The sequence below is a fragment of the Phragmites australis genome, chromosome 19 (assembly GCF_958298935.1).
Source record: "Phragmites australis chromosome 19, lpPhrAust1.1, whole genome shotgun sequence".
Classification (NCBI taxonomy): Eukaryota; Viridiplantae; Streptophyta; class Magnoliopsida; order Poales; family Poaceae; genus Phragmites; species Phragmites australis.
In genome coordinates this window covers 7,694,557-7,720,818 of record NC_084939.1, presented here as the reverse complement: position 1 = coordinate 7,720,818, position 26,262 = coordinate 7,694,557, and the positions used below count along the sequence as shown (strand labels likewise).

General features: G+C 42.5%; 2 protein-coding genes across 3 annotated transcripts; both read left to right on the top strand.

Annotated features, from left to right (window-relative positions):
- The first annotated feature begins 705 nt into the window (after nt 1–705).
- On the top strand, nt 706–4,061 carry LOC133900320 (uncharacterized). 2 transcript variants are annotated; one of them, XM_062341405.1, is made up of 4 exons: nt 706–865; nt 1,709–1,892; nt 2,256–2,630; nt 2,776–4,061. In XM_062341405.1, the coding sequence occupies exons 2-4, from the start codon at nt 1,712–1,714 to the stop codon at nt 3,498–3,500; spliced, it is 1,281 nt and encodes a 426-aa protein (XP_062197389.1). In that variant the 5' UTR covers nt 706–865; nt 1,709–1,711; the 3' UTR covers nt 3,501–4,061. The 2 variants fall into 2 exon arrangements, with proteins under 2 accessions (XP_062197389.1, XP_062197390.1); XM_062341406.1 differs by having other exon boundaries at nt 778–974.
- Nucleotides 4,062–4,678: 617 nt separating this feature from the next.
- On the top strand, nt 4,679–5,577 carry LOC133900166 (early nodulin-like protein 18; the record flags this gene model as incomplete). The annotated part of the gene is made up of 2 exons (XM_062341297.1): nt 4,679–4,838; nt 4,924–5,577. Coding segments are annotated over 2 exons (426 nt in total), but the record flags the coding sequence as incomplete, so codon positions are not given.
- Nucleotides 5,578–26,262: the final 20,685 nt, after the last annotated feature.

Here is a 26,262-nt window from a genome sequence, read left to right as displayed (position 1 = left end):
GTAGCATGGATAAGATGATTTAATTTTTTTTATTTGGTTAGACGGATAGAGCTTGGATGGAGTTAGCTAAAATTTTGTAAGACTGATGTGCCATATATTTAATTTTTTATCAAAATATAATTATACGAGATCTTATTTTGTTGATTTAATTGCAATAAATATAATAGTAAAATCATATAAACGGTTTAGGAGATATTATCATTTAAAACATACTAACAAAAAATGTTTTTACTCTAACATCTAGAATATATCACATCAACAGGAATAAAATTCATTCAGAATATGAATAACTTTATTCATCAGTTTTTAGTGGATGAGTTCATCCAATATCTAAAAAAATATATTCTATCTAGATGAAAAAATATTCTATCTAGCGGATGAGTTCATCCGATATCTAAAAAAATATTCTACCTAGATGAACATCCCATCTAATTTACCCTCTATCCTGCACCTTAAAAAATTGAATAATCATCTCTCACCTAAAAATATTTCTCTAACTAAACACACCGTAAGTTACAAGGGCTTGCCCTGCTCAGCCCCATAGCCCTTAGAAGGCTTTGGTTTCCCTGGCGTGGGCCCACCGGTCAGCGAGACGCACACGATCTCACACTCCCGGTGCTTTCCCGCTTTTCTCCTCGAAGCCTAAAATACCGAAAATATCCCTCGCACACACCTCCCCTCCCCTCCGGCGACAAAAATATCAAGCCTAAAAGACCGAAAATACCCTGCTCGTCCACCGAAGGGAAGCGCACGCCACCTCCAAGGAGTTCGTTTCGTATCCTACTCGTCCTCGTCCTCTTCCTCTCTCTTTGACCGGCGCGGGGCGCAGATTCACGCGAACTTGGATCAATTCCCTCTCTTGTTGGTAAGGCCGGAAGCCATACCTTGTTTTGGCAAATCGTTCCAGGAATTAGTTTCGTCTCAAGGATCTATTCTTTGCTCTGAATAACCAAATCGGAATCTTTCTTCCTGCGGTGGGTTCGAGTAGCAGTTAGTTTAGTTTCCTGAAATTTTTGGGGTTCGATTGGGAACACCCATGCCTACGCTCGCCCCTGTTATTTTGTTGCGAGTTTCTTCTTTTTAAAATAAAAAAATATAATTTATGCTTGTCCATTTCAGTTTTATAGAATAAAAAAAATCATCCTTTCTCTGGGGCCTTGTCTACCATTTCCACTATACTGTGCACTGTATACTTGTTGATTTTGCTCTTCCTTGAGTACTAGTATATGAATAGCCATTTGTAACTTCGGAGCATATCCTGTCCATGCTGATCTCGCAGTTCTGTTGTGTTCACAAGACTGGTATCTTTGATTTCTTTGTCAGGCATCGTCAAGTTCCTTGCTGTTCCCTGATAGAATACTGGTCCATGGATGACTTTTTTTTTTTTTTTACTTAGATGCATATCCTGTCCTTGCTGGTGTCGCAGTTTTGTTGTATATGTAAGCTAATATATTTGATTTCGTTGTTAGGCATAGTTCAGTTCCCGTAGATTTAGTCATGGATTATGAATCAATCTATTTTTTTGAGCAATCATCAATCTTAAATTTATTGTGCTTTGTTACAGTAGTTATACCGATTATCAGGGTTATGTACCCTCAGTTTTGTTCATAGTTTATCTTTGTTGAACCATGTTATATGGTTAACCATATGTTATACATAGCACATCTAACTATCTTACATGTTCAATTCGTTGCTATTTTCGTTACAGAGAATGGCAATCCTCTGTCCTGCGAATGCTGCTCCATGGGTTCCTTCTAATTTTCTGGCAGGATGGTTACCGCTGAATGACAGTCCAAGAATGTATTGCCATATCTCCCCAAATGGAAAGAAGCTCAAAAGACGAAACAGACATCACCAGATGATTTGTTTTTCCAAAGGATCGTCGTTACAAGGTAGGTTACATAGGTGTGACGGAATATTTTGTAAACAGCATACTGTCTTGTCTGCTACTCTGCTGGCTGTGTCAATGTCCTTAACTCAAATTTGTTATTATATTCTCTTTGCTTGCACCTGGACTTCTCTTGTAATTTCTTTTGCATCCATTTTAGCTACAACACTCTTTTATATCTTCAGCTAGTATTCCTACAACTTAATTCTGTGTAGTGTGATTGCTTAACAATGGTGTTCTCTTATCATTCTCTTTTGTGGGATCCTACTAGCAGAGAACTTTTGTGGGTAATTGCTCTGGTCTCTATTCCATGCAAAATTTTCTACCCTATCCACACCAATAGTAACCATTTTGTTAAATGCTACAGATTCTGTGCCTTCTGTAAAGCCTTTGCGCCTTCTTCCGACAGAGGAACTAAAGACATATCCGAACACTATTCCTGATGAGATATTTACCACAGTCAGATTAGATGAATCTGATGCATTCTATGTGCTAGAGCTTAGCACAAGCAGAGAATTGAGCTCCTCTTTGCTTGATAAAAATTCTGCAGTCCTAATCTGTTTAATTGATGTTGATGGCAACTCTTTGTTGCAAAGAATACCAGCAATCTATTCGGGTCAACCTCCACAAGGAGCAAACTCAGAGCAATCGAATCCCTTCCAAAGTGGTTCAGTTGATGTTGTCACCTTCAAAGGTCCTAAACTGCAAATAATTAAGGAAATGTGGATTGGTCTTGAATCAGGTACACTACACCAAGCTCACGTTCTTTCCAAATGTATTCACATATCCCCCTAAAAAAAAAAAGTATTCATATAATCCAATGGTAATATACTCACCTGATGAGAGTTTTCCCTCTTTTCTTTCTAAATTGTACCCTTGAAGGTCAGGTTCATGGAGGTTAGATGGTTTAAGCCTGAAAGTAATCCATGGACCATTGAATACACTTAAAGATCTTGATGGAACACCTGAGCTCAAGTTCAACGGTTTACAGTACACTTTTGAGAAGATCAATCCATTTCTTGGAGAAGATGGCGCCTCAGTAGCTGAAGCAAGGCCTGTGGCTGTCACTGACCTCTCAGGAGTTAGCCTTTCCGACCTTCAAGAAGGGCAGTTATCCTCAGAAAGCTCAGCTTCAAGCATTAAGGAATTGAAAGAGGATGGTTTGAGAGAGTACGCTGATCTCAAACAATCTTTGCTGCTGTATGACGTAGCTATTGTGATAACAGGTTTCTCTGTTTTCACCTTAGCTTCAAACGACAATGCTGCCTACTCGTTCCTGATTGGTGGCGTTGGAGGGTTCCTCTACCTGTTGCTGCTCCAGCGATCTGTAGATGGGTTGCCCGTGATTACTTCACCCTCAGATGCTGGCAGTGTACAGCCTTCTGTGAAAGCTTTCAGCGGGGTGAGAAGGCCATGGTTGATATTATCACTGGTATTGGTTGCGGGAGCTATTGCACTGAAGTACGGTGCTGGAGGTTACAGCTTTGAACTGACACCGACCGAGCTCTTTGTTGGCACTGCAGGGTTCCTGGCAAACAAGGTTGCTGTTCTTCTGGCAGCGTTCAAACCCATGCAAAGTAATTTGAAGAGTGAAGATGGATCCGGGGACTGAACTTGACTGGACTGCTCTATAATTACTATTGTTTATTGTAGTTCTATGGTATTCAAGACCTGAAGCTAATTAGCCAAATTGCAAGGGCAAGTCTATTGGAAGTAAAAAAGTTTGTCACTTGGGCCTTGGTAACCATACATACAAGGTCACAAGCCTTCTTATACAGCATCCTTTTAAGGTTCAATTCAGAGCAAAGTTCCAATGTTCAAAACTCGAATAGTTCTCTTTCTTGAAGAAGAAACTCAAATAGTAAAGAATTCAGATGATCAAAAGATGACTTTGCTCAAAGGCGTGCAGACCCTCAGATACCTAGATGCCAGGTAACTCACATATCGACACATCCGTTCAGGGAGACGGTACAGTCACTGGTTCAGAACACATGACGCTTCTACTGGAACCATATATCTATTTGCTGTATACAGGTCTAGTATTAGTCAGATCTCAACAGATGCAAATGTCCATTCATGTGATGTTTCCATTGGCATCATATATCCATCCATTGCTGTATATAAATTTGATACTAGTAATTGATGATAATGCAACGGTATGTGATAATTTTTTTGCCTGGTTGCCATACATCTATTGCTTGAAGATCAGAAACGTACAATAATTTTTCTCCATAAACAACGCCATTGTAAATGTAACATTACAAAAGAAAAATGTGATCACAACAATACAACTGCTTGGTCCACCCTTTGTCACTTTATACCTGTGACGTTTCTACCGTATGTCCATTTCTGTATGTACATTGAGATTAATAAATGCAATAGAATTGAATTAAAAAAGGAAACATTGAACCTTTCTCCATAATCCATACCGTTGTGACAGTAACATTGCTGGGAAAAAAGAGTTGCGATGCACATCAAGTAAATCAGGTGACGATTGAAACTGAACATCATTACTAATGATTTGTAGGACCTCAAACCTAGGCAATTTAGTAACAGTATCAGTTAGCTAATTGCCACATATCTGATCTGGTCACCGTCCATACATAATATAGATAGATCCCCAGTACCTAGGCAGGTGGCTTCAACAATCAACACTCCCAAGCGTGTTGGGATTCACAGTAGTAGCAGCTGGGGATTCACGGTGTACTCCTTCCAGTAGTAGCAGCATAGCATCAACAACTTTCTTCCAGATGCCAGCCATGGGCAATCCTGCAGTGATGTTCGGAGTAATCCGTCTCCACGGCAACTACGACGGCGGCTGTCAATGCAACGGTGAGCCCGGGCGCCGCGCCCGTGGCCAATGCAACGGCGAGCCCAAGCAAGAACGCCTGGGCCGCCAACGATTCCGCTTGGGCCGCCAACCGCACCTTCTACCTCGGCGACTACCTCAGTGAGTTCTCTCCATCGACTGGGAAAAGTATGAGCTCTTAGTCTAAGCTACTGAAAATTGTTTCTCTCTTTAGCGATGTGGTCAGGCTTCAAGACCGACACGGGCAACACGGTGTTGCACACGACGAACGCGACTGTCTACAAGCTCTGCAGCGGCGGGGTGGCAGGCGGCAGCAGCGGGTCGAAGCCGGAGGAGGCGTTCCTGGCCGTGATGCTGACCACGGAGGGCGCCAACTACTTCTTCTCGGACGCCGGGGACGGGGAGCACTGCCTGAAGGTCCCGTCCGTGCCGCTGTCTGGTGCGCCGGCAGGGTGGCGGCACGTATGGGGAAAAATTTCAGATTCTTTTTAAAAAATCCGAGGGCACCGGTAAAATAATTTCGGTCCGATTTCGGTCAAATTTTAGCTAAATTTGAATAATTTCGGTAACATAAATACTAGAGATGACCGGTAGGACCAAAAATCACCGATTTCGCTGATTTTTGGCTGATTTTTTTTCCATGGCGGCACGGCGGGGATATGGCCATGTGGGTTTCTACGGTTGCTGCTTTTGCTGTAGTGTTGGTGTCTTGGTGATGTGAGGCTTCGGTTGCCGCTCTTTGTTGATCGCTCACAGCATTTTGCGCAAGTCATAGTGTCTCCTACCACACTGGTCAATTTCTTTTTTTTGTTTGTCAATTTTGACCTTTAAACGTTGGCAATATCAAGATTTGGCACAAGAAAATGATAAATATATGCTCGGCGCGAAATGTTATAATTTGTATGTTTTGACTACCAGCTAATGATGTTGTCAAGCGTCAGCCAATGAGGTAGCCGAGATCCAACACAATCGACAAATGAAGCAAATGGCCAAATAGTTAGGGCCTATTTGAATTGCTGGAGTTCCAAGGAATTTTTCCATACGTTCCTATTAAATTCCTTCAAACAGGGTCAAACAGCAAATGGCCAAATAGTCAGGAAGCAGTTCCATTCAAACAGGAATGCGAAAAAGTTCGCCACAAACAGGGTCACATCCTCTTCAATCGACTTTTGATGGACTCTCCTCTGAATCTGCAACTCCAGCTGGCAGTACCCCAAAAGATTTCATCCGAATTATCTGAATCTCCAGCTAGGAAGTAAGTGGCGTTAAAGTTTTCTGCGCGTATCACAATCTTTCTTCAAATCACAAACAGGAAAATAGAATTTTAGAAGCTACATTTACAAGGATTAACTAGTTAGATAAGACCAGATATACATGTTGTCGATAAAATGTAACATCTGGAAGCCAACAAAACCACAAAAGACTTCCCTGGTCGGTCAGGAACTCTTAAATCGTCTGTCCTTCAGTTCCACAAGCCACCATGAATCCATGATTCAGTTCGTAGTTGCAGGCATGGATCATGCTAGGTTGGAACGAAAAGGCTCGTACCATGACAGATTGACGGAAGAAGTAATCGTACTGAAAAAGAACATTTCAGGACGAAATTAAGATAGGAATAGAGTCGGCACAAGCAGCATGTTTTGCAGGGAGAAATTTAGTTTTCCAAATGTGAAGTTCCGTACCTTATCTAAAACCTGAACTGATTTATGTAGAGCTGAAGATTCAGTGATGGATTAGCGCAAAACTTCCGTTTCTGTTACTTTTTAGATGAGGTCCAGAATTGTTCAGAGATAAAGATATTCAGAGCCCAATTACCATGATACATTGCAAGCAACTCCTGTCAAATGAGTTACTGAGACTGTAGTTGGCACGGTACAGAAATGAAGATACAACAAGTACAAAAAAATTATTTAAGAATAACCTGAAACGTATGCAGCCACTGAAACAGAGCAAATAAAATTCACGGACAACAATTTCCTACAAGTAGAAAAGATGATGCTGGTAGACATGTACAATGGAGCTAATCGTGAAATGGAGCTTTTTCTTTCTTTGGAGCAGAGCATAGTAACAATGTATCAATTATGAGAATAGCTACGTAGGGAAGCACTCTACTCCCGTAGGAGTCGCGACTGCATGTTTATGTAGGCCATCGAAACAGGCAGAAGATACACGCACGTATTCGGTTCGGTCCAGAGTCCTACTCAGTTAAATGCAATTACACATTGATTTGATCGAATTCTACTTCTATCTATGAACCGAACCTCTTTCAAATACAAACACATCTTTATCTCCAACATCCCCTCAATCATAACTTATCTAAGTTAATATTGCGCTTGAATTCTTCTAGACTTCAAGCTAATATAGGTTTGGTAAAACCATATGCTACTTGATCTCCTATTGAAACAAACTGAATATCCAATAACTTTTGAGCAACTCTTTCTCTAACAAAGTGATAATCCATTTCAATGTATTACATCATCGTATGAAACACAGGATTAGCAGAAAGATAGGTAGCACCAATATTATCACACCACAAACAAGCATCTCGAGGAGACTAAATACCTAACTCATCAAGTAATGTCTAAACTCACATAATTTCTACAGTTGCATTGACCAAAGCTTTATACTCAACTTCAGTACTTGATCATGACACCGTTGCTTGGTTTCATGCATTCCATGATATAAGATTGGATCTAAGAAATACAACAAAACCTCATGTAGATATTCTATCATCTGAGTATCCAACTCAATCTGCATCAGAGAAAGCACTAACAAGTATAGAAGAAGATTTATTTATCCTCAATCCTAACCCCAAAGTATATCTCAGATACCGTAGAATTCACTTAACTGTTGTCCAATGCTGAGTGGTAGGAAAATGAAGATACTGACAAACCTTGTTGACTAGATATGCAATATCTGGTCGTGTTAGCTTCATATACTGCAAAGCTCCAGCAATACTTCTATATTGTGTAGCATCCTCAGGTTATAAAGCTTCTCCTTCATGACCAGAAAGCTTCTTTATGACAGAGAGAGGCGTACATCATGCCTACACGCTTTAGCAAATCCACATAATACTTTTCTTGTGTCAATTGAGTACTGTCATGTACCTTGTTTACTTCAATTCCCAGAAAAATAGTGCAGATCACCTAAATCCAGCAAACTCGGCTTGAAGATCTTGAAGTAGTGCCATTCTTACTTATTGTGAAGAGTTCACCACAATTACAACATTAACATATATCAATAAAAATATAGTAACATTGCCATTATTATAAAAGAACAATGAAGTATCAGCTTTGGACGAACGAAAACCAGATCTTGCAATTTTGCACTCAATCTTAAAAACCATGCTCTAGGCATCTGTTTTAATCCATATATGGCTTTATCCAACTTACAAACATGATGTGGCATGGCCTTATCTTCACAACCTGGTGGTTGCCTTATGTACACATCCTCCTCTAGAACACTACGAAAAAACACGTTCTGTATGTCTAACTAACAAAGGCTCCATCCTTTGGACACTGCATTAGAAAACACTAGTTTGATAGTAGCAACCATAACAATAGGATTGGAAATATCCTCATAGTCAATACCATATCGTTGCTTAAAACCTTTCACAACCAACCGAGCCTTATACCTATCAATTGTACCATCCGCCTTGCACTATATTTTGTAGACCCATTTACAATCCATAACATTACATGTCGAATATCTAACTATAGGATATATACGCATAAAAAATATACCATATACGGATAGGGTATATCATACACTTAATGTAACACCCAGTTTTAAACAGACAAAACCGGGCACAACACATGTATGCCAGGATCAAGTTTCATACATGTGCTTACATCACTAATGTATCATCACACTGTCATTATTACAACGATAATTAACTATTGCAAAAGGACCCGAGGGTCTAAAAGAAAACACAACGGAACTAAAAAGAGGTATTCAGCGCCAACGGGGCCTCCATCTTCCACAGGCGTCGACCGGGGGCACACCAGCCTAGAACAACAGCTCCGGGTCAAAGTCGTCAGAGTCGAAGGTTGCAGTTTCGCAGATGGTTTCTGAACAACGGTAGAATGCAAGGAAGGGGACAACGTGTGTGAGTACAAAAATGTACTCCGCAAGTGGAGGAGAAACATGATATGGGGTTTAAGTCAAGAAAAGGTTAGACACAGGTTAACTGCAATAAGCAACCTTAACCTATGATTCCAACAACAGGCATCCTATTTACTAAGTATGAGGACACTGCTATATCAAAAGGATTGACTCATCGGATTCCATCCAACAACCAAGACTCACCAGGTAATTCCATTACCCGGCTACCCGACCAACCATACCAAACCCAGATCCCAACTAATCCTGAAGAAGTCTAAGCTCGCTCTTGTCTGTGAGCACGGCTGATCGACTAGATAGATACTTTGCAGAGTTTGCACAGCTTTCCCCGCGAGTCTTGATTCCTGTGTTGCTCCATACTTCCGGGGTGTGGAGTCGGGGTCTCACTACAAGGCTTTTACAAAGCTCCCGCTGACTTGTAGTTACCCACTGAGGTTTCACCGCTAACAGACGACTAAGTCGCTATAGAAGCCCCCTCTTGTGCCACTACTCGTCCAATGGTGCCCACATAATCGAAGGGTAACTAATTAGTTGGCCAGGTCATACCCATATAGGCCTCGTGGTTGTGCGGATTCACTTGGTTACAGGCTTCAAGAACCGGTCCTTAGGACCCACACAGGAACAAACACAAGCCTGCCATAAAGCCCCACCTCAAACCAACTATCCTATTAGAATCCCTATACCATGTTGCTACACAAATTACCATTCCCGAATTTTGTTGCATAGTTTATTAGTCAATATTAACATTTCTCCCAACCTTGACTGCACTAGCTTGACTACCCATTTTAGCCCATGGTACTCCAATGGCGACAAGGAATATTCATACAAAAACTAGTAAACCCTAACATGAGATTTCATGTTTAGACAAGCATGCATATTAAAGGATAAAAAAATTACACATGAATCCAAAATTAGGAGCAAGATGTTCAAGGACACTTGCCTTCGATGGAGTGTTGCTCAAATTCCTCGAAAACTTGGTCTTGGAGATTACCGGACTGCTCAGCTCCTAATTCGACAAACCAAAAAAAGCACACAAAAAAAACTCTAAGTACAGTACACCAAACAGTTATAAATCTGGATTAAAAACCCTATAAAAATATTTTACACATCGCTATGAACATCTGGGCGCGAAAATCGCCTAAATCGGAGCTACGAGCAAAAAGTATTAAGCTTTTGAAGTTCCAGGGGCTAAACTGCAAGTTTTTGTTGATTTTCAGAGAAAACCCAAATTAATTTTATGCTGGAAATTTGATTTATGATGCAATAAAGAATTTTCTGAATTATTTCTCAAAAGGAAAAACTATGGAAAAGGTTCACAGGACCCGTGGACCACGACCTTATGGCCGGTCCACGGTCCACGGTGGACTGGGGCTCAAAGGGGTATGCTCGGTCTGATTTGAGCTGTCGGATTGGATCAGGCGGTTGGAATTAAAAATGGCGGCGGCCGGCGGCGTGGGACGAGGTAGCAGCGGAGGTTGACGGCGGCGGGAGCTTGCCGGAGATGCGCAAAACTGCGCATCCGGCCATAATTCTTGATGGCGTTTGGCGCAAAAGAGAGAGGAGGGGAAGGGGGGGGGGGGGTTCCCACAGTGGCTCGGCGGTGGTGGAGGGGCTCTGGAGGCGGTCGGTGACGGAGAGGATGGCACTCCGGCGTTTAAACGGCGACGACGATCACGGGGATAGACACCTTAGGGTATTGTGACACCGAAGAGGCCAAAACCGAAGTCAATTAAGGTTCGGCATGGCCGAATTAAGGCGGCGGTGGAGCTCTTACCGGCAACAAAGGCGGTGATGGCGTCGGGGCAAAACCGTGTGCAAAATCAAAGGGGAAAATGGTGACATGGGTGGGGAACCTTGCAAGGGTGGTGATGGGACGCTTATATACCAGAGAGAGGGATAGGGGCAGCCGGATTCGAAGGGATTGGCCGGCGGCCCTAATTGGCAATAATGCGATCGTTTCCATACTTAAGAGAGGGCAAAGAAGGGGGAAACGGCCGAAATCAAGAGAGGGGAGGGAGGGGATCGTGACCATGCACATTGATTGGAGAGTGATGGCGCGGGGAGGCGGCGATCTGAAACGGCGCGTGATTTGGGGGTGATCGGGACCGGCGGTGGGAGGTTAGGGAAGGGGAGCCAGTCGGCTGGGTGGCTCGGCTAGCGGCTCGGCTCGAGCGGACCCACAAGGCGGCGAGACAGGCAGGGAGGGGCCGGCTTAGCAAGCGCGTAGGCTAGCTCGGCCTTAACGGGCCAGCGCGGAGAAGAGATATGGGCCGCTCGGGAGGAGAAAGGGGGGGGGGGGGGGAAGGAGTGGGCCGGAGCGAGAAATCGGCCCAAGAGCACTTTTCCATTTTCAAAAGCCTTTTCTATTTTGATTTCAAACAATTTTCAAAAGGGGTTTGAAACGAGCGACATCTAGCGAATTTTTGCAAACTTTTTCCATGCATAAAAATCTATTGCAACTACGACAACATGAATGCAACAAGCACAATTATAACCTATGGCCAATTAAATTTAGAAATTAAGTTTCCATCTAAATTGAATAAAATACAACTCCTATTTTATTCTAGCAAAATTTTAAATTATTGCAAAAATTGAGATTTAGGGTGTTACACTTAATGGACAACTTTGGATATTGTGGATCCGAATCTGCGGGACCCTGTATACTCAGAGATCATGAAAGACTATAGTAGGAAGGTATCAATCGGGTTAACCAACTTGAGTACGACTAGTATCTAAGCTGGATTCGGCTACCTTTCCTTGGCTGACAAGATGAAAGATTCCGTATCGACTATGATGAACTCAGGGTAGCGTCAGGATCCCTATATAAGGTGGAAATTGAGACCCCCAACTGGGGAAGAACAACTCACAAATTAATGCCTACACAACCCAACACAAGCACCAAGACCCTAGCTTTTGGAGATACTCTGTGACTTCAACCCTAGATTATTTTAGATCTAATCTACTCTATTGTAATAGGTCTAGCCATATTGTTTGTACTTGAGAAAATCCATATACAACATCATTTAAACATGCCATAGGGTGTTACTCCACATCGGGAGCTCAAACTTGTGAGAAACCAGGTTAAAATGTGCTTTGTTTTATTTGTGATGAGTGATTGACAATGTTAGTATTTTGGTTTATTGATTTGTGGATTGCACGGGCATGCTATGTGTTGCAATTATGATCATGGCTAACCAAAGTTTCAGAGATAAATGGAGTTGGCATGTTTGTCTTTGAGTCCAGAAAAAGCCAGATGGTCCGGTGCTGAGTGATTTGTACATGTTAGATGATCTGGCGCTCAAGAAGATATCACGCTGGAGCATTTAAGCTCAACAACAAAAGTTGAAGTACACACCGGATGATCTAGCAATGAAGTAAAGAATGTCAGTGTAGGACCGAACACGATGACTAGAGGGGGAGTGAATAGGCGCCTCACAAAATTTCTTACGAAACTTGATGGCCTCCTCCTACTTGATCACCCAACTCTCCTCAATGAATAAGAACAGAAGCAAAACGAGAGAAAAACAAAAGAAACCCGCAACCTTGTGAACCTATGGATAAATTATGAACATGAGGTTCGATATAAAGTCAATCCATGATCTCAAAAAGATAAAAACTTTACAAAGAAGACTAAAAGGATGGGCACCAGGCAAGGAAGTTCTCAAAGTTGATGACTTAGATGCAAATGAATGCAATACCAAAATTTGTACTAATGTATGTGCATTTTATGCCCCTAGCAACAAGAGGATCAACCTCGCATGGTGCAGAAAATTTCAGCTCAAAAGGAGAAACGAAATTCACATGCCAAAAGACAAACTCGCAAGGAAACACAGAGCCAAAAGAAGGAGACTAGAAGGAGGTGAGCACGAGCGAATGGAGAAACTTGCACTTCATTAATCTCAGAGGTCAGCCTTATTTTAGGCGGATTACAAGAAGTATTTCCTCTCCAAAAGCTCTAACCTATTACAAGGCTAAACCTATCTTCTCCTCTCCTCTAAAGCCTATCTCTTGGATCTCAAATGGCTGGCTCAAGGGTTACCACCAGCCAACCCCTTCTATTTATAGGCCTAGAGGGGTTGCTTGACCCTTAAGTATCATTGTCCCAAATTACCCCTCGCTAACAATGGTCTCCCACCTACCACAGGGGCATTTTGGTTCGAATTTTGTTCTGTCCATCAAATGGCTGTGACACCTTCATGACTTAGCTTTGCCTCGATGCTAGCTTCGCCATGATGCGACGTGCACTCCATCCTTCCATGGTTTTGAGGCCAAACCGCGAAACCGCCTCGCACGCTTCTCAAAGTGTGACTTGTCGCTGCTTGACTTGCCCTCAAGCAAGTATCCTGATGTTGACGCGTGTCCTCTGTCTTGCGATCTTGACCGCCGGCAAGTCTCTCCTGCTCCCGATCCCTCGGGCCGCCTTGTCAGTTGCACCAGCATCCCTTTCACTTGACTTTGTCAACACGCTGTCTTCATCAACCTTCATCCCATGCCTTGCTTGATCTTCATATGTGCAGCTAGGATCACCCTTGACTCCGCCCGACTTCCTTGATCGTCCAGCACCAAGCACCCCACTTGGCCCCGCCGTCGACCGTTAAGTTGCATCCAACACTTGCACATCAGTACACAAGAAAACATGTATCTCTATAGGCAAGTAATATCATCGCATGTTAGTCCAAATCAAATCCCAATTGAGAAGAATAGATGTGACCCAAAATGTGAACACCGGATGTTCTGGTGTATTCATCCTCTGAACACCGGAGCATCTAGTGAGTACATGTCCATTTTGCACCAATAAGAAAGGCAAGCCATAAACTCCAAAAGCACAGATGCAAAAGCTCTAGCTACCACTTGATGAATGCACATTTTTCATTATCGATTTTTTCCATCATTCAGTATGCAAGATTTGTCTTTGTGGATTCATGCATCTTTTCTCCCCCTTTGGCGATGCAAACATCAAGGACTAAACAAGATGGAAAACAAGAAGATGCAAATGAGATGTAAACCTACAAAGCTTCACATATAGATCACAAAGTATTTGCAAGAACTATAGATGTCAAAGCACTACAAAGGGTGAACAATATAACTCAAAAGCGTACACAAATTCAAAATGATTTCATGGCACAAGCACTAAGAGTTAGCAAGTTTTTGATCATTGTTGTTCGATTATCCAAAAGATGTCACCACAAGAGCACCCACTGTTTCATGACCAGTGCAAAGATTAGAGATGCTAATGCTATGTCAAGTTCAAACTAGGCAACCATGTTCTCCCCGACGGGCTATGCAAACACCCACATATCAATCCAAGCGTTAGGTTGACAAGATGAATAAAAGCATTCTTAGCATAGTTAAAGAGTATAATTAGAGAGCATCTTAAGTTTTAGCATTGTGATCATTTTACTATCCTCAAGTGAATATAAGCAACCATGAGTTTACTTCTTTGGCAAAACCAAAGTATTAAGCCACCGTATTGGATTCATGTTTAGCTTATAACTTGATCATTCATTTAATTTTCTCATCAAATAATTCAAGATATGAAACTTTTTCATAAAGCCAAAACAAGTTGTGTCTTTATGACACAAAAGAGCACATGCTCTCCCAAGGGTTAATCATGGGCTAAACATTTACATAGACAAAGGTCAAAGACCCCCAATCCGCTGAAAAGAACAAAATAGCCTAGCACAAGCTTTTCACAGAACTAGCCCTAATATAAGCACTGAACGCATTAAAGCATCTACTCAAGGGTGACAAGTGATTAATATTAATATTTCAAGTTCATGCTCAAGAAAATCAATCTTTCCCAAAAGATTTCATTCCATGTCTCAACAAGGAGTCTACGCTTGCACAAATTGTTACGCATTCATTCTCTAAAGCACAAATAAGTACCAAGAACATATAAGTGAAGCTTGCTAACATGATTATCTTACATGATACTATGCAATGCAAATGCAACAGAAGTAAGATAGAGTATTTACAAGAGCAACTCTCCCTTGCTCAATGCCATAGGGATAGCACACTCCAAGCTCTCCTATCAAATAGGCAAATCTTGTGGCATCAAGGGGCTTGGTAAATATGTTGACTAGCTGGTGTTGGGTATCAATATATTTCAGCTCAATATCTCTCTTCTCATTGTGATCTCTCAAGAAGTGGAATCTCACATTTATGTGTTTGGTTCTGGATTGCTGGATTGGGTTGTTGGCAAGGCTTATGGCGCTAGTGTTGTCACAAAGAAGTGGTACATTCTTGAAATCCAACCCAAAATCTCTCAAAGTAGCAACTATCCACAAAATCTGTGAGCAACAGTTAGCAGCAGCTACATATTCAGCTTCAGCAGTAGACTGTGCAACACTAGACTATTTGAGAGAAGACCAACACACAAGAGAAGTATCCAAGAAATAACAGGTACCCGAGGTACTCTTCCTGTCAATTCGACAACCAGCAAAATCCGCATCGGAAAAACCTCGAAGAGAGAGAGAAGAAGAGGAGGAAAACCAAAGACCATACTCGAGGGTGTGCTTGAGGTACTTGAGTATGCTTTTCACCTCTTGGCGGTGAGACGTCCTTGGTGAAGCTTGGAAACGAGTACACAAACAAATGACGAAGTGGATATTTGGTCTTGTTGCTGTCAAGTACAGGAAGGAGCCAATCATGCTCCCGTACTCTCGCTGGTCCACCTCCTCCCCATCTTCATTTGGATCAAGCACTGCTGAGGTAGCTATCGGTGTCATCAAGGGCTTCGTGTCGCTCATGTCAAACTTCTTCAGCAAATCCTTGGTGTACTTCGTCTGGTGGACGAACGTACCTTGCTTGCATTGCTTGATTTGCAGTCCAAGAAGAAGTTGAGCTCGCCCATCATCAACATCTCAAATTCCCTGCTTATAGTTTCTGCAAACTTGGCTACAAGAGCTGTTGTTCTCAGATTTTATGGATGGTTGCTACCTTGAGGGATTTTGGGTAGACTTCAAGAGTCTGCCACTTTTGTGTGACAACACCAGTGCCATCGGCTTAGCCAATAACACAGTCTGACACTCTAGAACCAAGCACATAGATGTGAGGTTCCACTTCTTACGAAACCACAATGAGAAGGGAGATATTAACTTGAGATACATAGATATCCAACACCATCTTGCCGACATCTTTCCCAAGCCTCTAGATGCAACATAATTTGCCTATTTGAGGGAAGAGCTTGGAGTTTGCCATCTCTATGACAATGTGTGAGGGGGAGTTGCAGCTGTATATACTCTATTTTACTTTTATTGTATTTGCATTGTATCTCATCTTGTAAGATAATCATAGTAGTTGAGCTTTGAGTTTTATGTTTTTAGCACTTTCAGTTGCTAGACTTGAATTTGGACTAAGTTGAGTACTTATGCAGAGCAATCTTTTAAACTTAGGCTCCTCTTGATGCTTTGACATGAATCATTGCAAGCAAGCTAGCATTCCTAAAGATGAAACTTGGTCATTTTATGAATCATGTAGACTATGAAATGCTACATTTTTTATCACCATATTCATAATTGCTTTGGCTTAGTCAATGCTTGTGTTAAGGCTAGTTCAATAAATATCTTGCTCTAGGTTTCTTGGTTCAAGATAGTGGATTGGGGAGCATTGCACTGTTTTCTGTCTTTGTCAAATATTTAGCTCAAGGTAGAACCTTGGGGGAACATGTGTTCCTTGTGTTCCAAAGACACTACTTGACTTGATCTAAGTGAAAACTTGATAATTTGTGCAATTTGAATTCTTTTGAGCAATCAAGTTTCTTGTACTAAAATATGATCCAATACAACTGTCTTGATGCTTCATGTAGTTTGCCAATGAAGAAAACCCATGGTTGCTAAAGTCAACTTGAGGATAACATGAATCACAAAGAAATATACCTAAATTATCAATTTTGTTTCAGTCACTTGATCTAACTAAGTCTTAGTTTCATATGTGAGCGTTTGCAAAGCTTTCTGTCATGAATACTTGTTTTCATAGTTTGAGGTTAAGGTTTTCTAGTTCTTGATGCTTAGATTGCCTCGGCATGAGTGGATACTTATGTGGTGGTCACTTTTAACATGATTCAGCTGCTTGAACTTAAATGCGCCAACAATTCTTTAGGATTAGCTTGTAAAGCTTCATGCTCTTATGTCACTATCTCTTTTTGGGCCTTTATGTGATGGTGACCTCCACATTCTACCCTCTATAGCTCTTTGATGTTTCTAGCTTGTGTAAATGCTTTGTGGTATACTTATGAAATCTCATAAGGTTTGCATATTCTTCTCATGGCGTTTTTGGTCCTTGATGTTTGCATTGCCAAAGGGGGAGAACTGATGCACTAAATCACAAAGAAGATTTTTGCATAATGAAAACCGTACATTCATCAAAGGGGAGCTTTTGTGTATTTGGCTTATCTTTATCTCTTTTCGAGCTTTTGCAATCCTTCTTATGCCAAGTGACATTTTTTCCTCTTTCTTGAGTTTTTTGGTCACTTGTATGCACTTTTCTTGTTTAACTTCTTCAAACCAAAATCTTTGTTCTTTGAGGGTTGTCAATGCACTCATCAAGGGGGAGATTGAGAAACAAAGTTAAAATGTAACTTGGTTTATATGTGATGAGTGATTGACAATGTTGGTATTTTGGTTTGTTGATTTGTGGATTGCATGAGCATATATATGTGTTGAAATTATGATCATGGCTAACCAAAATTGCAAAGAGAAGTTGCATTGTCATGTTTTTCTTTGAGTCCAAGAAAATTGCAAACGCCGGATGGTCTGACGCTACGTGATTTGTACACACCAAAGTATTTCAGCTCAGAAGCAACGGTTGAAGTACACGCCAGATGATCTGAGGATGAAGTGAAGAACGCCAGACTATTTTTTGCAGAGATATTGCAAAATGGGTTCTGGCAAGAAGGTACACGCTGGATGGTCCGGTGATGGGAAAATGTGCACACTGGAGCATTTCATCCTAGAAGAAAATATTGAAGTGTACACTGGATAGTCTAGTGATGGAGTGAAGTGAACACCAGAGCTTTTTTTGCAGAGAGGTTGCAAAATAGCTCTGGTGGACTTGTACTCGCCGGATGGTTTGACGTTCAAAGGGATGAATGTTGGTTGCTTCGTCGGAGCATTTTTTGCATAGAGGTTGCAAGATGGCTAGTCCGAAGAAGAAGTACACGCCAGATGGTCCGACATTCAGAAGCTGTGAACACCAGATCATCCATTGTTCTTGATTTTTTTGAGATGTTTATCAACAGAGGATTTCGATTTGAAACTAACTGGAGAAGGTTTGGAGATATGTGTGTGCTTATCTCATGATGCACAGATGATAGATGCAACATAGCGGTCAACGGTGGGATAATTGGGGCCAGGCGGGGTGCTTGGTGCTAGATGATCAAGGGGGCCAAGCAGAGTTAAGGGTGATCCTAGCTGTGCACATGGAGGTTAAGCAAAGCATGAAAGGAAGGATGAAGATGGCGTGCTAACGAAGTCAAGCGAAGGGGATGCCGGTACAAGTGATAAGGAGGCCCGTGGGATCAGGAGCGGGAGAGACATGCTGGCGATCCATATTGCAAGATGGAGTACACACGTCGACATCGGGATGCTTGCTTGAGGTGAAAGCAAGTGGCAGCAAGTCATGCTTTGAGAAGCATGCAAGGCGGTTTCGCGGTTTGGCCTCAAAACCGTGGAAGGATGGAGGGCACGTGACATCATTGTGAAGTTTGTGATGAGCCTATGGCTCCTTTAGATACGATCAATACTATTAATATTCCTCAAATCAGACAAGGTCCAATTACAAGAGCACGTGCACGATAATTAGACCTCCAGGTGAACTCGTTTCTCGTTGTTCATGCTTCCTTGGATGGATTACTACTAAGATATTTTATTGCTTAGGAACCTGGGAGAAGCACCACAACCTTACCTGGACATCACCTCTTGAAGGCCATGTCTACTCAGGCTCGAGGCTGAGCTCTAGATGTGGTCGTGGTCGAAGTCGTGGTCGTGGTCGAGTCTCAGGACAACACGTCAGTAAAATGGGCATAACTCTCTCATATGAAGTCCTTTTTAGGTGATCTTGGATATTCTGGAAAGCTTATGATGATCCCTTTCCAATGGATCTATGCTCAACCAAATATTCCTTATAGTGTAGTCAGAGTCAAAGGAATAAGGTGTTGCATCACTGTTTTGGACCCTGTTGGGTCTTGTAATCGTATCGGGGTCGGAGTCCAGGTTGTGCACACCTCTTTCCATGGCTGCACAATCCTAGGTAGACCTCCTCACGTCACCCCTACATATACACAGTAGCCATCATAGTTTAATCTTAGGTTTAGCTTAGATTATTCTGTTTTAGATAGTTTCACCGTTTATCAGTTCGTTGAACCCCAACTTGAGTGTGCATTAATAATTAGCAATATTCAGATTGCATCTACCTGTTCTTGCTTGTGTTCTCGATTCACTAGAAGGAAAAGCCTTCTTGGCAAAGTCAACCGTGTCTTGGCATGGTTGATAACCACGGTGTAGTGGTGTAGTGGTTGTGAGGGTTCTCGATCTGTCCTGTTCCGAGCCTTTGGATCATCAATGTCGAAACTCCACCAATCGACTTATCATATTAACTTCGGAAGATCGAGCAAACACGCATCAGTTTGCATCGAGGCGAAGCTAAGTCATTGAGGCGTCATGGTTGTTCGATGGATGGAGCGAAAAAATAGACAAAAATGCCCCAGTTTTGGTAGGTAGGAGGTCATTGGAAGAGAGAGGTACTTTGGGAGCAAGGAAGCTTAAGGGCAAAGCTACCTTCATAGGCCTATAAATAGAGGGGTAGAGTTGTGTGGGAGGGTTGAGCTAGCCATTTGAGTTGTATGGGTTGAGTTATAGGAGAATAAGAGAGGAGAGCTTAGCCTTTATAATAGATGAGAGCTTTTTGAGAGCAAATGCACTTTGTAATATGCCAAAATATGGTGTTCTTCTTTGAGCAATGAAGTTTGTGATTTCCCCCATGCTTGTGTTCATCTCCTTCTAATCTCTTTCTATCAGCTCCCTTGTTTTGTTTGCAAGTTTTATGATTTTCTTGGTGATTTTCGTTTTTGTTGTTGTGCTGAAATTTTCCACCTTGCTGGAGTCATTCTTATTGTTGCTAGAGGTACTTTGGGAGCACGGAAGCTTAAGGGATAAGGTACCTTCATAGGCCTATAAATAGAGGGGTAGAGTTGTGTGGGAGGCTTGCGCTAGCCATTTGAGTTGTATGTGGTTGAGTTATCGGAGAAGAAGATAGGAGAGCTTAGCCTTTGTAATAGGTGAGAGCTTTTTGAGAGAAAATGCACTTTGTAATATGCCAAAATATGGTGTTCCTCTTTGAGCAATGAAGTTTGTGATTTCCCCCATACTTGTGTTCATCTCCTTCTAGTCTCTTTCTATTGGCTCCCTTGTTTTGTTTGCAAGTTTTATGATTTTCTTGGTGATTTTCGTTTTTGTTGTTGTGCTGAAATTTTCCATCTTGTTGGAGTCATTTTTCTTGTTGCTAGAGGCATAAAATTCACATACAAATGTATACAATTTGGTATTGAATTCTCTTGCCTCTAAATCATCAACTTAGAGAATTCTTCTACTGGTGATGTTTTCTTTGATTCGAAGGATTCTTTCCTCAAGTTGCTAGCATTGTGGTGATGATCCGTGAGATGTGCTTCAATGGAATCTAGGGTTCATATACATCCACAAGAGCTATGGGTTTTTATAGAGATTTCCATATTATCTTGATTCTCTCCGGTTTTGCTTCTGCTATTGATTTTTGAGGTGTGTTGGGTGACAGAAAGGAGAAGGCACCTATTCATCCCCTATTCATCGTATCTTCTACTGGTGATCTTTTCTTTGATTTGAAGGATTATTTCCTCAAGTTGCTAGCATTTGTGGTGATGATCCGTGAGATAAGCTTTAATGGAATCTAGGGTTCATTTACATCCACAAGAGCCATGGGGTTTTTTGGAGATTTATGTAGTATCACTTGATTCTCTCCAGTTTTGCTTCTGCTATTGATTTTTGAGGTGTGTTGGGTGACAAAAAGGAGAAGGCCAACCGTTTCGAAAGAAAATAGTAAGGCACCTATTAACCCGCCTCTAGTTGCCATTCTTGGTCATACAACCTATATACATCATGTGTCTTATTTCCTACTCGACCCCTGATCTCGATGGTAGCCGAGTTCAATTACGGATATATTGTCAAGAACTAATTTTTGATAGTTGACACACCAGGTAAGGGCCTTCATTTGTTCTTTAGGATCGATCGTGTCTCAAGTGCGTGTTCGTGTTGGATTGTTCGACACCAGTTTCTACGACCAGTTCAAGTCTGTGGCGGTCATCTTTGCATCGCCTCCTGCCGGTTCAGAGATCACCTTCGAAACAATGGCATACTGTTGGGATGATCAAGGTGAATTGATCCACACCAGTATCATCGAGTCTAGCCCATTCGATGCATATTGCAAGGTGGGACACCTTGAGTGGGATCCCAACGAACCTAACGTTCTTCAGTTCATGGACACCGACAACAAAGATGGGAGTTAGGACAGTGGCGACGACAGCTCCATCGACTGCCAGAGCAGCTAAATAGATCGATTCATGTTTATGGAAGGAGCCGATAGCATAGCCATCGAGGAAAACATGGAGGATCTAGGCACCGTGATGAATGATGGTGAAGAAATCCTCGAGGATCTAATAGTGGTAGCCACCGCCCAAGGCAATAGTGTCGCTGGAGGATTTCCACTATGGATGTCCACAGCTGGGGCTATGCAAGAACCTGATATCGCCCATCATCAATAGGTAGCGGAAAATCTGGGGAACCCTGATATTTGACGTTGACTTGGCTAAGGAATGCCTACAGTGTAGGTAATGCCTCCGCCCGTAGCGATTCCAAGATCGAGGAATGACTCCCTCCACATAGCAATTAAGGAGCGACATCGGCTCAACCACAGCCAAGTCTGGGTAGTGGTGTTTTCAGTACTCCAAAAGCTATGGTCCTTCCCCGAGTTGGATCCGACAAATCTTCTAACCCCAATGGTCAATTAGCTCAAGACTCTGCTCGATGCAGCTCAGATCCAGGCAGCTCGAGTGAATAAACCCATTGGCTCTATGCACCCCAGTGAGTAAGGTGCTAGTTTGAGGAGTCACGGACATGGACAACCCCGAGTCGAGGGATCTCAAATGGGAAGCTCAGGTGGTCGAGCTCGAGCATAGTCCTGTGGGCCAAACTTTAATTGCCCCATCCTCCATTAGCGCAGGAACCAGGAAGACCTGAGGAACCGCATCCCTCACAATATGCAGGATCTATGAAGAGTGATAGACAACCGCCGTGAGGAATGCCGTGGTGATGATCATTGTTATGACAACCCTAGATCTCCGGGATGATATGGTAGACGTGACTCCCCTGCTAAAAGGAATAGGCATAATAGTCCTCCCATATTTCCTCCTAAAGAATTCAATGGAGGCTGTGAAGCCTTTGCACCCAAGCTCCAGTCAATATGATGGCCTAGGAAGTTCAAAGTGGGCCTGATCCAGAAATATGACGGGAAGCTCAATCCCAATGAGTGCTTGTAGATCTACACTACTGTTATTCGAGCGGTTGACGGTGACAATAGGGTAATGGCCAATTACCTACTAACTGCGCTCGATGGACCTGCAAGGTCCTGGTTGTTGAACCTGTCGGAAACTCGATCTGATCGTGGGCTGAGCTGAAGGCTTAGTTCATCGCTAACTTCTAGGGAATGTTAGAGCATCCAGGAATGGAAGACGATCTTCACTAGCTGAACCAAGGTAAGGATGAATCTCTTCGAGACTTCATTCATAGGTTCAGCGACAGGCCTAATATGATCCCGGACATCTCTAACAACTTAGTCATTATCACCTTCAAGCAAGGCATTAAGGACAAAGATCTAGTCAGGAAACTGGCTACCCAGAAGATGAATAAAGTAAAGGAACTCTTTGAGCTAGCCAACAAATGTGCAAAGTGTGCCAAAGATGAACATCATCATCAAGCTCAAGTGAAGAGTTGATGATGTGAAAAAGAAGTCTTCCATGCTTGGTGCATGTGAAGCAAATAAGTGAACTTCATCAAGCTTCCAAAAGATCAGGACAAGACTGAGATAGGAAGCTAAGATGAACATCATCATCAAGCTCAAGTGAAGAATTTATGACAATCCTATGAGAAGCGTTCGAGCTTGGATGATGTGTTCGTCAAGTTCGAATGGGGCTCTCGGGTTTGAGTTGTTTTTTGGATGTTCCGATGTATTGTTTTTACCAGATCTGACCATTGTGATTCGAAGGATCGGATTTTCCAATCTGGGGATTGAAAGTTTTGGTCAGTAAAGCGTCTTTCCAATGGCTAGTTTTTCGGAGTGGGGTATAAATATCCGTGCACCTCCTTGCATGGAGGCAAGTCTTTGGAGGAGTTTGAAAGTTTTTTTTCTGGTGCTTGCAAAGGCTTGAGAGGTGTTGAAACTTGGTGTTCCACCTTTGAGTGCTCCCTTTCTCTCTCTAGGATTGCTTTGTGATATCCAATGGCCTTTGTGGTTTAATAAGTAGAGAGAGAGAAGTGTGGTGCTTTGGTAGCCCATGGTTGGCGCATTAGTTGTGTGTGTTTCAGCACTCGGCGTTGATCATGTGTGAGTTCGAGAGTTGGTTAATTGATCTCCTCAAGTGAAGATTGTGAGGATGCCCGGATGTGGTTGCGGAACCTCGTGAGGAAGAGGGTTGAAAGAGACCTGGCTGAAGTGTGACTGAGCTTACTCAATGAAGACGTAGGATATCGGTGGATATCTGAACTTCGGTAACAAATCATTTGTCTCTGTATCTCCTTACTCTTGTGCATTACATAGATTTAATTGCTTGTATGCTTATTTGTATGCACATTGAGTTAAATTTGTGAGATTAAATCTATATATATATCTATATATATATGTATATATATATATCGGAACATCCGATGAATAGTTCTGAACATTTGATGAACAGTTCTGATCATTTGATGAACAGTTCTGATCATTTAATGAACAATACCAACATCCAATGAGTAGTACCAAAACATCCAATCAGTAGGTTCATCCGATTAGAGTTTCTTGCAAAGCTTTCTATATTTGAATAATCTTTATCACCCTAGGGTTGTAACCTTCGTATTTATTTAGGGTGATTGTGCACTAGTTGTGCCTAGCATATTTAGGTTTTTCACTTGTGAAAATTTGTTAGTTTATTTCCGCTGCAAGTCTAGGCTAACTATTGAACAAGGGGACGAAGTATTCCAAAATGCCTATTTACCCCCCTCTAGGCGACATCATTGCCCTTTTAGTAAGTCTTCTGGAGTCTTCCTTCTCATTCTTGGAGATAAACTTCCTTGTTTACGAGGTATCCTAGGCGGCTACAGGCAATTTTCTTTTATCCAAGGATCCGCTTCCTGGAGACAGAGATATACTCCAAAAATAGCAAGTGATCATAGGGTATCTGGATATGGTAGTTACATAGTAGTTATCGTCAAGCCCCATATCAGTACATGAAATAAGGCTTCAACAGGTCAAATACTTGATCAGCAAAGATAAGCATTTTGTTCAACTATGTCATCGAATACGACTCGGGGTCCTGATTAGGATGAAGCATCAACCTGATTTTTGGGGTTCTCAAATCATCTATCCAGGGTGCTGAATGCCTCCGAGTTCTCAAGTGAGTCCTCAATAAGGTATTCTATCCTAATATGATTTTTATGTTGCTTAGAAAATATCATTCGATCCTTGGGAAATGATCGGGAAGATAGGATTTGTTGTTGGTTGAGTTTCAAAGTTGGACAATCGCAACAAAGATATTACGTACTGGTGAGAATCTTTTTACCAGATAGGAGATCATGATTACACTGGGAATACGCACACGCACTTCATTGCGGAGCACCAGATTCTCCAATTTATTGCCTCAACTGCTGCCTCATGCGTTGGGAATTAAATGCGACATGACAGAAAAGTAGGAGATCATGGATTTGAGTCATGCCACGAAGTTATTCGAGGGGCTATTTCGGAGAGCCGTCGCTTTGTATATAGTGAGGTGGGGAGATCACACAGATCAAGAAGGTGGAGAGCTCCACTGCTGGAGCGGCGGCAAGCATGATCCTGGCTTGGTAGGAGTTCAACATTATGGATGAGACTCTAGAAAATGTGGAGTTCAGTGAGGTAATCCTTTCTATGGCCCTAATTTCTTGCGCTCCGGCAGTGGGACAAATGATCCCCAGCCCAGACGCCGCCTGGGCCATGGTTTTTCTTAATTTCTTCCGCTGCAATTTCTGATTCCCCCTACCAGCTTTCTCCTTAAGGTGCTTGCCTTCTACAACCTTCAACTCATCCACCTCAACACTAGCTCCATCATCATGCTTACCGTCTTCGCACATATGTGCGAGGCCTTCATGGGCATGCACGCATCCCTTGACCTTCCAAGGAGAAGGGGTTGATGGCATATGATAGCACCAGAGATTTTATCAAGCGCTGTCTGGGCCCTCTGAAGTTGAGGATCACCGATGCTTAGCAATTTCTGGCTGGGATGGACCCAGCCTGAGAAGGTGAGACAGGTACCTATAGATCCCAAGTAGCCATTTTAGGGAAGTCGTGGGTTTATTTCTTATGAGTCACTTTTGATTGTCATTTTCCACATAGCTTCTGCCCTATGCAGTGGATAAGAGGACCAAGCTCCTGCTTGACTGAGCTCCTGAGTTTGGCTACTCGGACATTCCAGTCCCAATCGTAGAAATGGAGGACGATGCTAAAGAGATGATCCTTTCGACAAGTCCCAAAACTAGCTTGTTTTTTTTATTTCATCTTCTTTCCAAGTAATCATAAATCATAATGATGGCTATCTTGAACTTGTGAAGGTCCCTGGGCATGGGCAACCTGACCTGTAAGCTAAGAACACATGCACTCATGATATGGACCCGGACGAGGACCAAATTATGGGGAGCAGAGGCCCGGGTAGGAGTGGTGGCATTGACACCATGTTGCAGACCTCATCCTTTGCTGGCGGTGAAGCATTGGAGGGGGACGACCTCTTTGTGGAGGTCAACTCACCTATGGTTGCTTCGAGCCACCGATGCCAGATATCTTTGCTCCTTCTATCCCTGTAGATCTAGCGCCGCTTAGCCAGCCGGAGATCCAACCCCGACTATGGCCACAAGGGAGTCGGTCATGACTCGAGCACTCGGAGCTATAACCTTGGCTTTAATAAGTTAAGAATTTAACCAAAGCTTTTGTAGCCGCAATGTTTGACTTCAAATGTGCTTAGGCATCGGCTCAAGATTGTGGGAAAGTGATCGTTGTTGCAGGTACGTCGGGCGATGCACCCTTGGCCATGCCAGGAGGGGGGATAGGAGGAGATGACCCCAAGAAGACATTCAAGATACCAACGTCCATCTGAGTTCTGGTTAAGCCTTCTTTGGCTAGGAAGCGGCCCATG

Bases quoted from the DNA above. Each gene is read 5' to 3' on its own strand.
- LOC133900320 (XM_062341405.1), top strand. From the start codon at position 1,712: ATGGCAATCCTCTGTCCTGCGAATGCTGCTCCATGGGTTCCTTCTAAT. The intron at 1,893-2,255 runs GTAGGTTACATA...TAAATGCTACAG, and splicing joins CAAAGGATCGTCGTTACAAG to ATTCTGTGCCTTCTGTAAAG. The intron at 2,631-2,775 runs GTACACTACACC...CTTGAAGGTCAG, and splicing joins GTGGATTGGTCTTGAATCAG to GTTCATGGAGGTTAGATGGT.